Here is a 15,310-nt window from a genome sequence, read left to right on the forward strand (position 1 = left end):
TTATAAGTTAAAATTTCTAGGATCTAACTATTGATCCAGTTGTTTCAAGCCATATTCAAATATTAAAATACTAGGACAGCAAAGGAATGGTGCTGGCTCCTTGAAGTTCATTGTAATGAGAGGCCTACAGTGACTGTGTAGAGACAAGCAGCTGTTTTCATATCCGAGGCATGCATCGTACAGGCTAGGTTTGAGCAGGCATGGGTTACAACTGCGTAATACTCAATTTAACCTAGAATGAGAAAAATCTTTCAGGCAGTGTAAACCTCAATACAGTAGGTCAGTCAAGACAGATACAGTCAGGAAGTAAAAGGTGTATTCATAATTCGATTTAGAATTTTCTGCTTTTTGATTTGTAGTAGAATAACTTAACCCTTTGGACTGGTGGACTTGAGCCCACGCATGTTGGACACTGGCCTCCGCAGCACATGAAGCAGAGAAGTCTGCTTTTGCCATCATGTAGGGACTCTCCACTGTACATGAAGCTGCCACCACTGGTCCCCAACAAGGCCTCACCAGCCTTCTCTTTTACCACGTGTAGCATAATGACCCAGACCCAATAAAGCATTTACTAAGTCAAGAATATTCCACACATACTCTTCCTTACCTCCATGATGGAGTAGTAGACTGATTTCATCTTGATAGTCTGGGTCAGTCACTCCAGCCAACACTGTAACTTCCTTCTTAGCCTGTTGACTTTGAGGTAGGAGGAGCCCAAAGTGGCCAGGTGACAATCTTACAGTTTAATGGAATTGTTGTTGTGTCTCGGTGGCAGCATTTCTCCCTCTGGAACTAAGACCCCTAGGCCAGCAGAACGTAATGTTGTGGGAACAGGAAGCAAAAATTTTGCTAGTGGGTCACTAGGGGTGATGGTGAGTGGTGCCACTTCCATTTCTGCCCCTGGATTCCTGGACCTGTGAATCCTGGCAATGGGAAAAACAATACCATATATTGGACACTGATTCAGAGCATACACAGCCTTCTGGAGAACTTTGCCTCAGCCCTGCAAAGTATTGTCACCTAGTTGGCATTGTAATTGTGACTTCAAAAGGCCATTCCACCATTCTATTAATCCAGCTGCTTCAGGATGATGGGGAACATGGTAAGACCAGTGAATTCCATAAGCATGAGCCGTTTGCCTCTGTGCGTGCTACACATCTGATTGGCCAGGTGCCTTCCTCCTGCCATGGCTGCTGGTCACTCTCATGCACTTACAAGCATGGGTCAGATAGTCTTCAGGAAGGCAGTTCTGAAAGTGAAACACTGGAATGCTGTTGGCTGTCTTGGGAAACAAAGTTATTTCTCATGGGATTTTTCCCTTTGAAGCTGCCTCCTACCTTGCTATTGTGACTGTGATCCTTTGGAGAGAAGAGTAATTGTCTTCTTGAGTTCTGTGATCTGAAGGGATGTGGCCAGAAGATTTTTCATAGTTTTACAATATTTTCACAGTATTTTTAGGAGCATGACTTTGGTCTGCACCTGTGACTACGTACGAGGCCATTGTTTATTATTCATAAATGTGGGATGTGAACGTTTGCTTGATCTTTTTGAATGGGTGGTCCTATATATGTCTTTATGATTAGTTTCCTTTGAATATAATATTAAATGGAGTTTGGGAATAGTAGTGAACTTTACAATGGCTTCTCTTACATACTTTTTTTTTTTTTTTTGAGCCCAGAAGTGAGGCTTTTTAAAAATAGAACTTAACAAATTACTGCTTCCTTTTGATACTGGATATTCATGAAGTGCAGTGAAAATAGGGAATAATGAGTCATTCTTTTCCTCCAGGAGAAGGAGGAACAAACAAATGTGAAAACATTTACAATATCTTTCCACAGTCCAACCCTTTGCTCCTCCCCGGTTGTGTACATAAAAGCATACACATGGAGCCAATGGCTGCTTTGCAGACATGAAGCTAGACTAGTGGTTCTCAAGACTTTGGGCTCAGGACCCCTTTATCTTTTTAAAAATTATGGGCCAGGTGTGGTGGCTCACACCTGTAATCCCAGCACTTTGGGAGGCCAAGGCGGGTGGGTCACCTGAAGTCAGAAGTTGGAGACTAGTCTGGCCAACATGGTGAAACCCCATCTCTACTAAAACTACAGAAATTAGGTGAGCATAGGAACGTGCCTGTAACCCCAGCTACTCAGGAGGCTGAGGCAGTAGAATCACTTGAACCCAGGAGACAGAAATTGCAGTGAGCCGAGATCACACCACTGTACTCCAGCCTGGGCGACAGAGTGAGACTCCGTCTCGGAAAAAAAAAAAAAAAATTATGGAGGGACCCCAAAGAGCTTTTGTTCATATGGATTTTGTCTATTGATATTCATCATGTTAGAAATTCAAACAGAGGAAATACGTAATCCATTTAAAATAACAATAAACCACCCATTACATGTTAGTATAAATAATATTTTTGTGAAAAGTATAATTTTCAAAATAAAAAATCATGAGAAGGGTTGCATTGTTTTGTATTTTTTTAGGTCTCTTTGATACCCAGTTTGGTGTAAGACAGCTGGATTCTCGTATCTGCTTCAGTCTGTTGTGATAGGTTGTTTTGGTTAGTCTTTGAGTATCTCACGTTACACAGATGTGTGGTTGGAAGAGGGAGGAATATTTCAACCCTCATTTCAGATAATTGTGGATATTCCTCTTGCACACTTCACCAAAACTCAACATGTGATAGTTTCTTAAAGCTTAGTAATGCAATGTGAAATCACTGTTTTTTTTTTCCTCCTCTACTACCTTAAAATCCATCCAACTGACTTGCCCTTTGAATGATCTCTTACGTGTGTTTTATCCATGCAGGCATATCCACATGCATCCATGCATGTGATGTCATACCCCGGTCATTTCAAGAAAAACTATTTTTGAAATGAAGTATGTAGATTTCTAAATAGTGATAGTTTTCATCATATAACATCAAAAATTTTCATTTGTATCACCGCCAATCTTGTCAGAAAAGTTGCTAAGTCTTTGGAAGGTGTCAAGCTCATAGTTAGAGATACAAGTTTGCCACATACATAGAACTGAAAACCAGAGTCAGTCAATGTCTGGCACAGTCATTCTTTCAGGTAAAAATCTTGTCCCACCAAAAAAGTGGCTGGTTCAGCTTGCAACTCCAACAGCTGCAGAAGTGCGTTTCTGCAAGACAACCATCACCCTCCGGTAGCCAGCAAAAATGCTTTATGCATGCTTTCCATGTCATACCTGAGAAAATGAAGACATGGACTCAAAGGTCGAAATGTTTAAAAATCAGTAGCACTTCTTTTTTTAAAGTGTATTCAGAGCATCTGCAAGTGAGACTTTTTTGTTTGTACTTAAAGAGCATGCCAGTGAATAATGTGATGATGACTAGTACAGTTTGGGGCTACTACTTTGATTCATGTTAATCAGCAGCATGTTTGCACCATCAAAACAAATTTCAACACAGCAATAAAAAGGCAAGTACTGCATCTGAATTGTTTTGAAAATCTTATTGATTTGTCTGAAAAGTGATCTATCTTTTCAGTATTATATATTAATATAAAATATTATATTTCTCAACATACATGTACAGTTATAAACTAGAACTTAATGGAGAAAACGAATTGGAACAGATTGCCACTATTTTCCATTATTTTTTTCCATCATTTAACTATGTAAATTTAAAGTCTTAATACTTTTTTGAAGTATACGTAAAAATGGAGTATGCTGATTACATTTTCTATCCTTGAAGAAAGTTGAGCTTAAACACTGTCAGATTTTCAAAGCCATATGCTTATTTCTGATCTAATGTTGAGATGCCAATCATATAGTGTATGCATTTCAGTTTAGCTTTAAGATCTTGTTAACTGCTTTTAGTACCCCTGTGAACACATCAGCAAACCCATCTTTTCACCAGACAGCCAAAGGTAACCTCCGGATGCGAGGCAGTGAGAATCAATATAGTAAGGGTATTTTTAGGGACTGTTGATGGATTGCTGTATTTTGAGCTTAACTTCAAGTGCCAAAGGCCCCAGAGCTGACTAAGATGAACTCACCATTTACTGAGGACGGGAGAGGCCATCAGGCACATAGTGGGATCTGGGATTGCCAAGACAAGATGTACACACCTTTCCCTTTGTAGTTTTGGGGAGAATTCTTGTATATTTTTTAGTAGCCTAATACGGTATTTTGATGAGGACTTTGTACCACCCTCCTTGCTGGAGCCAAGTGTTACTCATTTGGTAACCTCCCGGTCCTGGGAACACATAACTGTGAAATTCTAGGACAACGTGATACAGCAGCGAATCAATTAATTCTCTGTATCAGGAGGGATCTGGTACACCGAGATACTAATGACTCCGCGTCCTTCTCCAAAGGCAGCCCCACAGAAGGCGGGCGCCACGTTAAGCTGTGCTGCTGTCAGCAAGCTGAAAGCTGTGGGTCTCTGACATGGCTCTCAATTGCTAGCAGGTTTCTCTCATTGCACCTCATTTGCATCTGGGACATCAATTAGCATGTTTGTTGAGGCTAATTGAATGAAACTCAATCATAGCTCTTAATTGCTTGACTATGTGAAAAGAAATCACATTAATGCAGCTAATTAAGTGTACGGCAATAGATGCAACATAATTAGGAGCGAAATGTAAAAAACAAGGGATGGCAAAGGTGCCGGAGTAGGGTTGCAGGGGGACAGCGAGGCACAGTTACCGAGCAATTGGCGGGTTCGGAAACAGGTCCCTTTGCTCTGGCGCCTGCTTGGAAAAAATAAGCCGCATGATGATCATGGACAACTTGAGAAGGAAAATGCAAATAGGTTTGCAATTACTACTTTTTCAAGCTGTTGAGGGGCAGGAGATGGCACCTCTGGGGGTCCTGGCTCTTGAGTGGGCCCCGGGGACTTGTTAAGTGCTGTTTAAAAGTACTTGGCTTTGAATTACCCTCACGCCTTGTTAAAGGGTTTTTCCCTCTTTTATCTTCGATCAGCATTTTCAACAAGGAACATGGAGAAGGGTAGTATCTGTAACATTTGCATATCAAAATCAAGCTTCCTGTCTTAATTTTACCCAGGTCCCTAACTCAGACCCGTGAAGGGTCTGCACAGCCCCTTGACTTCTACGGAGGACATTGTTTAGTGGTTGTAGCTTTAATTCCTCAAGTACCAAGCTGGGGAGAGATGAAAAGGATCAGTTCTTTCAAAACCAGAAAGCTCAGTGTCGTTTCTCTTGGGAGGAACTTGAAGCCACAGATACATGTGTCTTTATCTCCCACCTGTGTGTGAAGCGCTGAGTCGGAGGGCTTTTATTGAGTAGGAAATGCATTTTGTAAAGTTTTTTAAAATGTGCAGTGCCTTGAAATATAAGAATTGGCTATTTTAAATACCGATTTTATTTATTTATTTTTTTTTAGAGCTAGTTCTTCTGAGGTTGTAACGCCTAACTCAGGCAAGAAAACAGATCCCTTAGCCCATGCTGAGCTAAAGATAAATGGGTTCCCTTGCCGCTTTCGAATCTGGAGAGCAGACACTTGATACATTTCTATAATAATTTTAAATAAAATATCGTGGTTATTGTATGTTAAAACATGCCTATTAAAAGAGCCCATGCTGAGGCTTAGTCACTATCTGATTAGCCTCATTTTAGAGCCCATAAGCAATAAATGCTCAATTACACTCCTGTTATTGTATTTTAATTTGTTAAGAATTGGCATTAAGGAAGAAAGTTATAGCAAGTTGATATTTTTAAAGGAATAACTGTGCAAGAAGGAATTCATTATTTACAAGCATTAACTTTGGTTTGGAAAGTTGGGTTTGCATATTTTCAGTGGATATTAATGGAAGTAAACTAAAGATGCTTGAGAAAAACCTTTTTTAAGAAGTGACCAACACTCACCACTCTACGGTGTGCTTTTCCTTTCTTTTCTCTTTTCTTTTTGAGACAGAGTTTCCCTCTTGTCGCTTAGGCTGGAGTGCAATGGCATGATCTCTGCTCCCTGCAATCTCTGTCTCCCAGGTTCAAGTGATTCTCCTGCCTTAGCCTCCCAAGTAGCTGGGATTACAAGCACACGCCACCACACCTGGCTAATTTTGTATTTTTAGTAGAGCAGGCATTTCACCGTGTTGGCTAGGCTGGTCTTGAACTCCTGAGCTCAAGTGATCCACTCTCCTCGGCCTCCCAGAGTGCTGGGATTACAGGCGTGAGCCACCGCGCCCCGCTCATTTGTCACCCTCAACACAGCGCAGTCCTGAGAATTCCTGTGCCTCTTCCAGCTCTAGCTTTCCTTCCATCTAGTTTAACAGAGTTAATTCAATAGTAACTTTCTTTCTGTCTTTGGTCTACATCCTCTCAAAGTTGATTATGTTTTGTGGAGTCCAGCATCTCAACTTCCAAGTGGAATCTCCTTTCGGGGGCTGGTGAAGTCAGATTTGTGGTTCCCAGCCCAGATACCACCCTCCAGTTACCCGAACCCACCATGACAGCTTTCCTCCAAGGGGGCTGTGGCTGACTCCAGCCAGCCTGCCCTGAGAGTCAGGCCATCCTCCCTGAGCCACCCTGTAAAATGAAATGGCCAGTCACCAGCCTCGGGTGGCCGGGCACCTCTGCTCCCGGCCTCTGGGCTGATGTGAGATGCACGCGTGCCAGGGTTTTCTGCCTGGATAGCCTGTCTGTCCTTTGCCGGGGAATGCCCCGCCTTGCCCCTGCCTCTGAATTTGCCCCACTGTAGCACAGTTTCTGATCCTTTCTCCAGTGGTCTTCAGCCCATTGTTCTTCCTCCTGGTTCTGACCCTGGTGTTTTGAGCTTTCTGTCGGCACCAAGACTTCCGTCCTCAGGGGTCACCAGGGACCCTGAAACATCTTGTCCCTCTGGGGCTGATGTAGGGGAGCCTGCTGGGGTTCTGTATTTATCTGCCAGAGTGTCCCCCGCCAGTGAGGCTGTGCTCTCCTCCCGCCCGTCCTGCCGTTGAGAATTCCTGCACCCTTTTCCCTTGAGTCTGGTTTGACTCCATGTGGCAGCCTGTAAGTCATGTTGGTTGCGGGAAGGTCTACATTGTCACACCCCAGGCTCACCCACCTGACCATGGTTGGGCAGGGAGAAAACAGCTCTTCTCATCCTCTGCCCTGAGGACCCACGGTTTCATTCCTTTCCCCTGAACTGGAATTGTGTACTTTGTGGCTTTTGTTGTGCCGTTTCTTCTATCAGCAAACATCTACTTGTTGATAAACCCGTGACTCCTTCACAAGTGTGGGTGTTGTCCTGCAATTAAAAGGTGGACTGCTTGCCTGTAATCCCAGCTACTCGGGAGACTGAGGCAGGAGAATCTCTTGAATCCGGAAGGCAGAGGTTACAGTGAGCTGAGTTCATGCCACTGCACTCCAGCCTGGGCAACAGAGTGAGACTCTTGTCTCAAAAAACAAAACAACACAAAAAGGTAGACAGCCCGTTTCCTGGAAGCCACTGGGATCTCGCTTTGGCCTCTCTGCTACCCTACCCTGTGTCCCAGCAGCTTCCTCAATACACTTGGCCAAGTTTCCTTGTCCCTGAGGCAGAGGCTTCCAACCCTTGCATAGTGATTCTAGAACTTGATCCAACTATCTCTCTGCATCGGGTAACTGCCATTGGGCAGTTAAAAGACAGCAGCCCACTTCCCCACCCTGCCTCGGTCCCTTGCATCCAGCATGTGAGTTTATCTGGCAGTTCTTCTAAAATTACATTGGCTGAGCACGGTAGCTTGTGCCTGTAACCCCAGTGCTTTGGGAGGCTGAGGTGGGAGGGTGACTTGAGACTAGGAGTTGGACACCAGCCTGGGCAACCTAGCAAGACCTCATCTCTAAAAAAATTAATAAATGAAATGGAATTATGGTCACCTGAACTTAATTACTTTTAACTAAGACAAATTTATTGGTTTTCAAATCTAAAGGGAATTCACCAAGATGCTGCCAAAGAAAGAGCATATTTATTCCCACTTCCTGCATAGTCTTAAAACACTTGAAATGTTGTTTTTCCGAGAGTAATTTTCAAATACAGTCATTTCTCTGTATTCATGGGGGATTGGCTCCAGGACCCTCCAGAATACCAAGATCCTCAGATGCTCAAGTTCCTTATATAATACAGCATAGTATTTATATATAACCTGCACACATTCTCCCGTATACCTTAAATCATCCCTAGATTACTTATACCTCATGCAATGTAAATGCAATATTTTCTTATTTGTATTTTTTTTAATTGTTATATTGTTACAGAGGGCTGAGTGTATATTCTTTCTTAACGTGTGATATCGAGTAATATGTGTCCAGAATGCTTAAGATACTGTGTTTGCAGACAGGGAGTCTCATTACCAGAAATAATAATAATAACAATAATAATAATGAGTGATGATGATGATGCACTAAAGGATCAGTAACTCACTGGCCAGCAGGCCCATCCCCCGGCTCTCAGTTGCTTGTTTACCTTCCCCCTTCCCTGCCCATCAGCCAGTTTCCAGGTAGTGTTTGACTCCACAGTGAGTTAAGTGAGCTGCCAGAGAGCAGTCACTGTCCACCGAGGCTTCCCTGTAGTTCTCTGATTGCTGCTGGTCATTTGCTTCCAAGGCCTAGAAAGCCAGATACCCCTTGGACATCTTCCTGGTTCTTAGCACAACAGTTGACCTTTTTACTTCCAGTTTTCACCTGATTTTTCACCAGAGAGCTTCAGTCTTATCTAGATTTTAATGATATTCCCATCTGAGACAGAAAGGTTATTACAAAATGGTTTCCTACTCCATGGAATTTTACTTGGAATTTATAGGAGGAGCCTAATGTACCCTCTGATAAGCAAGAGTTCAAAAAATCAGATTTTATGTGTAGACTTACTTCCTAATGCCCCTTGAAGGAGGCACCTGCTGTGTCTCTCCTTATATCTCTAGGTCCTGGATTAGTTCAGGACACAGAAGCAAAACTCTGATTTAAATATAATAATGATGTTACCAGTACTCTATAGATAAAAATCTCATGATTTTTAAAGTACTTTCCACAGTGGAAGGGTCATAGGGTTTTAACTCATGACGTCTGATAGACCCTTTTGTTCTAGGTTGTAAAAGGTCTTTTTTTTTTTTTTATCTCTCTTGGATGTTTAACATTTTCAACAGGATTACATGCAGAACGTTCATGGTAAGGAGATTGACCTTCTGAGAACCACTGTGAAAGTCCCAGGGAAGAGGCCACCCCGAGCCACGTCAGCCTGTGCACCCATCTCCAGCCCTAAAACCAATGGCCTATCCAAGGACATGAGCAGTTTACACATCTCACCCAATTCAGGTAAGCTTACAGCAAATGCACTAACAAATCAAGTTCAACAGCAACAGGTGGTCCAGGCTCGAGGACAATGTTGGACTCTTAGGTTAAGTGGAGACAGTAACTATCACATTACAGATTAAGGTTTAGAAACCTGATCACTTCTGTGGCTGATCATTTCCTTTAAACTTTCAGTTCCGCAAATGCCAGCGAGCAAATGGTGCTTTGAGTCACAGCTGCAAAAACCATGCATCTAGGCCTTTCCAGGGCTGCATAGTGGAAAGTGAAGTTAACATGTGAACTGGGTTTTTAAGATCCTTCTGAAAAACGTGAATTAACGTTAAAGTGTCAAAGATTAACTCATTTCTGATAACTGTATGTATGAAAGTGGAAAAACCATTCGGAGCAAGATTCAGAGGAAACCGTTTGACCTATATAAAATGTAAATTCTGTGTTGTTATATTTTAATTATCTGCCATTCTTTAATGCAACTTTAGTTCTCTGTATTCTCTTTTAAAGGAGATTTTTTTTTCATTCAGGATCAGAGAAAGCTGTATTTTCTCAAATGTTGATGTGATTAGAAATTCCTGGCCTCTGTGCCCAGTTGCAAGCCATCCAAAATGACATTGTTCATTTTATTTACGTTTTTGCAAATAATTGCCCTGTGTCATGAACCTTCCCATGTCTGCTCATCAGAGATAAGGAGAAGATCCTCTTGAGCCCTCCCATAAACACACACACAGTCAGGCTCCTTCAACATGGGGACATCCCTTCAAGAATTTGCATTTTCTCCTGCAGAAAGTCCAGAACTTTCTTCTCTCCCACCTACATCCAGTCTTCTTAAAACAGATTTCTGGCTAGGCGCAGTGGCTCACACCTATAATCCCAGCACTTTGGGAGGCTGAGGCGGGTGGATCGCTTGAGGTCAGGAGTTCGAGACCAGCCTGGCCAACCTCGTGAAACCCCGTCTCTACTAAAAATACAAAAATTAGCCGGGTGTGGTAGCAGGTGCCTGTAATCTCAGCTACTTGGGAGGCTGAGGCAGGAGAATCACTTGAACCCAGGAGGCAGAGGTTGCAGTGAGCCATGATTGCGCCCCTGCACTCCAGCCTGGGTGACAGCGAGACTATCTCAAAAAAAAAAAAAACAGATTTCTCTCCTATGAGAGTTTCTGGTCTTTAATGCTGCACTTTCCTCTTCTGAAACATCAAGTGCTTTTAAAGAGGGACGGTGCTGACTGCCTGGTTCTGAGGCATGAACGACACTGGTAGGTGAGAGCAAGATGGTACAGAGGAGTTCAAATTTGGGTCCACCATCCTGGGCTCCACTGCATAGTGTTAGGCAGTCACTGAGCTGGTTCCTTCCCACCACATTGGGGTGCTCTTGCCTGGCCTGCCTGTGTTGCAGGGGGGCGGTGTCAGAGGAGACAACATGAAAGTGCTGGGAAAGCTGGATACAAACACAAGCTGTTGTTTCTAATCAAAGTTAAAACTGGCTTTATGCTAAAGGAGTCTTTAGTGCCTCCCAAAAAAGTGAGAACAGTATTTTTCCAGGGGCTTCTATGACCTGCTGACCTTTCTTCCAAGACATCCGTGAGATTTTTCTTATTAGAGCGGTGTGCTAACTATGGGGTGGGAAGAGAGAAAAGAAGAGCACAAGAAAGAAAAAACAATCCGTAGTGAGTAAAATGCTGAAGGCTTTATTACATTAGTACATTACATAAACTCATGCATTTATTCAAAAAATATCTATAGGCCAGGTGCGGTGGCTCACGCCTGTAACCCCAGCACTTTGGGAGGCCAAGATGGGTGAATCACCCGAGGTCAGAAGTTCAAGACCAGCCTGTCCAACATGGTGAAACCCCATCTCTACTAAAAATACAAAATTAGCTGGGTGTGGAGATGTGCGCCTGTAATTCCAGCTACTCAGGAGGCTAAGGCAGGGGAATCGCTTAAACCCAGGAGGTGGAGTGCAGTGAGCCGAGATCGCACCACTGCACTCCAGCCCGCGCGACAGAGTGAGACTCCGTCTCAAAAAAAAAAAAAAAATCTATCAAGCACCTATTTTGTGCCAGAAGTTGTGCACACTGCAGATATGGAGTCCCTAACCTCTAGAATTCTTCCATTTCCAACCTCCCTTCTGACCCATCACATCTAGTCATCTAGTTACTTAAGTAAAAGCATTTATTGAGTTTCATTTTTATAATTTTAAATTGATAAAAATGTATTAAATAGAATTAATTTAACTTAAATAAAAATGTATTGATCTTTGTAACATGGTGTTTTGAATTATGTATACATTGTGGAATGGCTAAATCATGCCATTTGTGGAGTTTCTAACGTGTGCCTGAGACACAGTTCCCGCCCTCAGGAATCTCCCCTGTTGTTGGGGAGAAAGACAAGTAGATGGAGGCCGCACGGAGCCACAGGCCCCAGGAGGGCTGTGTGAAGGGCAGGGCTTGGAGACCCAGTGATGCTGCGGTCGGCTCCCCAGGAGGTGGGCCAGGCTTCAAGGAATGGGGGCTACCTGCTGAGTTTGAATAAAGGATAGGAATTTGCCAGGCACACAGATATGAAGGAAGGGCACCAATTCTGTGAAGAAGCGTTCACTATGTAAAAGTAGGATTTTGAACTTCCTAATCTTGAGATTTATGTTCCTTGGAGCCAAATGCCACTGTTGTCCTAAGGGAAACACTAATGTGTGATTTTAAGTAGATAATACAAAGGCCCTATAAACTGTACCATATCTGATGGAGTCGGCTGTGGCATGGGCCTTTCTCTTTGAGGGAGTGAGTTGTGTGTCCTTGGAAGGCATTTCCCATTGCCCAGTTTCATTCTCTTTAAGAGCTCCTGTTGGGCAAATGGGAGGGTTGCAACGAGATTGAAATCCCTTTTCCATGGTCACGGCCCTCAGTGTGTAACAGGACATATCCGCAACCCTCAGACAGGTTAATCCCACACAGGGGCCTGGCTGACTTTCCCTCTTCTCTGGATTCCAACTAGGGATAGAGAAGTGGAGGTATGACCTTAGCACAGAGGCGTTCCCACTTTGGGAAGAAGAAAATGCCTCACGGCCACAGCAGTGCTAAGGGAAGTGGCACCCTGACCAAGCATGCGGGTGAAGTCATCAGCTGGTGTGCGGCAGGAGGGCGCAGATCTCAGATAGCAGCTCCCTGTTGATTGCTCAGCTTCATTCTTGGGTTCTGAGAATAAGCCATAGGCGGAGGCACTTCTGTAAGAGGAAGCAGCTTCATTAAAATCTTGGGAAATTTTAATTTGCATTCACCTCCTCTTAACATGAGCATGAATCTGTAAAGTGATACATTCTTTCTTGCTTAAGAAATTAAAGCGTTTGGAGATTTGAGTTTTTATACTCTTTGAAAATTGAGTTTCTTGTGTCTAAAATCATCATTCACAAAATGTCCTCTCACCTGAGGAATTCCAACACAGCAAATTCAATCTGAAATAAATTGAGGCTACATTTAAGAGACGGACTTCCCGCTAAAAGTAGGTATTAGAGAGCTGTTTTTGCCAAAAAATTGAATACTTAACCTTATTCTTCACTCTTGACTCATTTGTTTTGTCTCAGTTCTGGGTGAACTGGAGGGTTTTCTTTCTTTGTATTTTCATTTTTGTATTCATTTTCTTAATGCGATTGAATTAGATCAACATTTTATGCCTTCTCTTCCCATAACTTGCATTCACATAGACCTGATATATGTATGAGCCTAAATCTTTGTGGTTAACACTTATTATTGCTTTGGAATAACTGTCCATATATGGAATGATTCATTCGGTTGGTATAGCCATTTACAGGGTTCTTGATACACATTTCCAAATTAACTTCTAAAAGGTTTTACATGAAAACTCTTCCCATCCATAGCCATCACCCGTTTCACCTCACACACTTGATAATGCTATTAATGTTATTGTTAGAATTTATGCTAATCTGATGAGCGATAAAAATACCTCATGTTTTGTTTGTTTGGATTTCTTCAATCGGTAATGAAGTTGAACAGCTCACATGTATTAGCTGTATGTGTTTCTTACGTTGTAATTAATTGTTTAGGTGTATCCTTTGCCCATTTTTGCACTAGGTTCTTGTCTTTTTCTTACTGATATCTAAGAACTCTTTGTATATTTAGGATATGAATATATTTTGCAGGTATTTCCCCAGTTTATTATTTGCCTTTTAAATTTTATGGTCTTCTTTACATAAAAAGGTTTTCCCTCTTTTTTATTTATAATCAGATTATCTTTTACTGTTGTGATTTCTACTTTAAGCTATTTAGAAAGCCTTTCATAATCTTGAAACCAGATCACAGTTTATATATGTATACTTCTAAGTTTTAATTTTATTGTTTTTTTCTTAAAAAATACACGTATGTGTTTATGTGTGTGAATATATGTATATGCATATCTATCTGTATGTGTGTGTGTATACATGTATATGCATGTATTTAGCCCCTAATCCACCTTTAATTTGTTTGTGTCTATTGTGTGTGACAGAAATCTAATTGAATTTTTTATTCAAATAAATAATCAACTGTCCTTTTCTCTTTGTTGAATTTTTTTTCTTTCCCTATTAATTCCATATGTTGCCTTTGTTGTAGAACTCAATCACTTCATCAAATGGGCTGTGTTTCTGGCCTCTCAGATGTGTTCCGAGACCTGGTGTCCCTGCATTGTCTTACCTTATGTAGATTTACCACAGTGTCTTAGATGTGTGACTCCGTTTGTATCTGGTAGTATAACACAGTTGAATATTTCTCTTTTATCTTCCAGTTTTTCTTGGCTACTGTTACCTGCTTATTTTTCCTCAAATGAACTAAAGAGTAACTTGAAACCTTCTCCTCCTTGATAAAAATAATCCCCTCATTGGTGCACATGACATCAGGACCTCCTGAGGCTGTGATACGGGCACGTAAATAAAATAATAAAAATAATTCTATCATGGCTTTTAACTGGCATTGCTTTTAAGCTATGAATTGTGGAGGAAGTGGCATCTTTACTGTGTTGAGTTCCTTATCGTGGAACACTGTTCTTTCCCAGTTTATTCAAATTTGTATTATAGCCTCCAGCAAAGTTCAGCATTTTTTTTTTTTCATTTAGCTGCTGGACATGTCTTGTTAATCTATTCTGTTTATAATTTTTGGTGCATTGTGAAGCTAATCTTTTTTAGAGAGGTGGGGTCTATTACGTCATCTAATTGGTCAGAAATAAAACTCCTAATTTTTGTATTTTCTATTATTCAGCCATCTTGCTGAACTCGTTAGTTGGAATAGCTAGCTACTGGATGTTTCTGTTGATTCTCTAGGACACAGTCATAATGCATTCCATGTTTCAAATACTATAATGCCTAACTGTATGCCACCAGTTTACTGATACAGAGACTGGATTGTGTTGCCTCCTGTGCCATTCATCTCCATTGTTATTGAGTCTGCTGTATGCCCACCCTTGATTAATGCTCTGGATATTGGGGTGGGGGGGAGGACAAGACGTCTCTCCAGGAGCCTTTCACTCAAGTGGGGGTGGAGGAGTCCAAAGATAAACACACAAGTAAGATCATTGTAAGGAGTGATAAGTGCTGAAGGGCCATATGGGGCAATTGAATAGAAAATACCTGGAGGGGCTCGGGGGTGGGGTATTCCTAGCATTTGGGAAGTGATTTGCCTGTATTGAAATAGTGACTACATTTCACACTTTAAAATGCTGGAAATGTGGTCATCTTCATGTCAGTTTTTGCCATGGGCTTGGGAGAGAGGAAGAAACATGCACTGTCAGAGCAGCTGCCTTGTGCACTGCTGATGACTGGGCTCAGGCCACCCTCTGGGGCTCATGCATTGAGGAGAGCAGAGGAGCTGCAATGGTGATGGGGTGGCTCTGGGTTCCTTGTGGCGGTCGTGGAGTTCAGGAGTGGGCTGGGGCACAGCAGCAGGCTGTGCGACGAAAGCAAGGAGAGCTGGCCAGTGTTGTCCCTGCCACCAACACCCCCAAGAGAGCATGCATCGGAACAGGCAGCATGCCTAGGGAGAGCAGAACCTTTTGATGTGGATGCTGGTGCTCAAAAAAGGG

The 15,310-nt window shown here is 42.3% G+C and overlaps 1 protein-coding gene across 17 annotated transcripts in view; it reads left to right on the forward strand.

Annotated features, from left to right (window-relative positions):
* The window catches only part of AGAP1 (ArfGAP with GTPase domain, ankyrin repeat and PH domain 1), a 641,254-nt gene that overhangs the window by 410,067 nt on the left and 215,877 nt on the right, over window positions 1-15,310 (forward strand). For 16 of the 17 annotated variants that reach the window (XM_054679587.1, XM_054679588.2, XM_054679589.2 and 13 more), the window contains one exon: window positions 9,092-9,260. In XM_054679587.1, coding sequence (XP_054535562.1) covers window positions 9,092-9,260 — 169 coding nt within the window. Of the gene's footprint in view, window positions 1-9,091; window positions 9,261-9,431; window positions 11,511-15,310 lie in introns of those variants that run through there. The other variant, XM_054679591.2, reaches the window with a different exon arrangement.

The sequence above is a fragment of the Pan troglodytes genome, chromosome 13 (genome assembly GCF_028858775.2).
Source record: "Pan troglodytes isolate AG18354 chromosome 13, NHGRI_mPanTro3-v2.0_pri, whole genome shotgun sequence".
Taxonomy (NCBI): Eukaryota; Metazoa; Chordata; class Mammalia; order Primates; family Hominidae; genus Pan; species Pan troglodytes.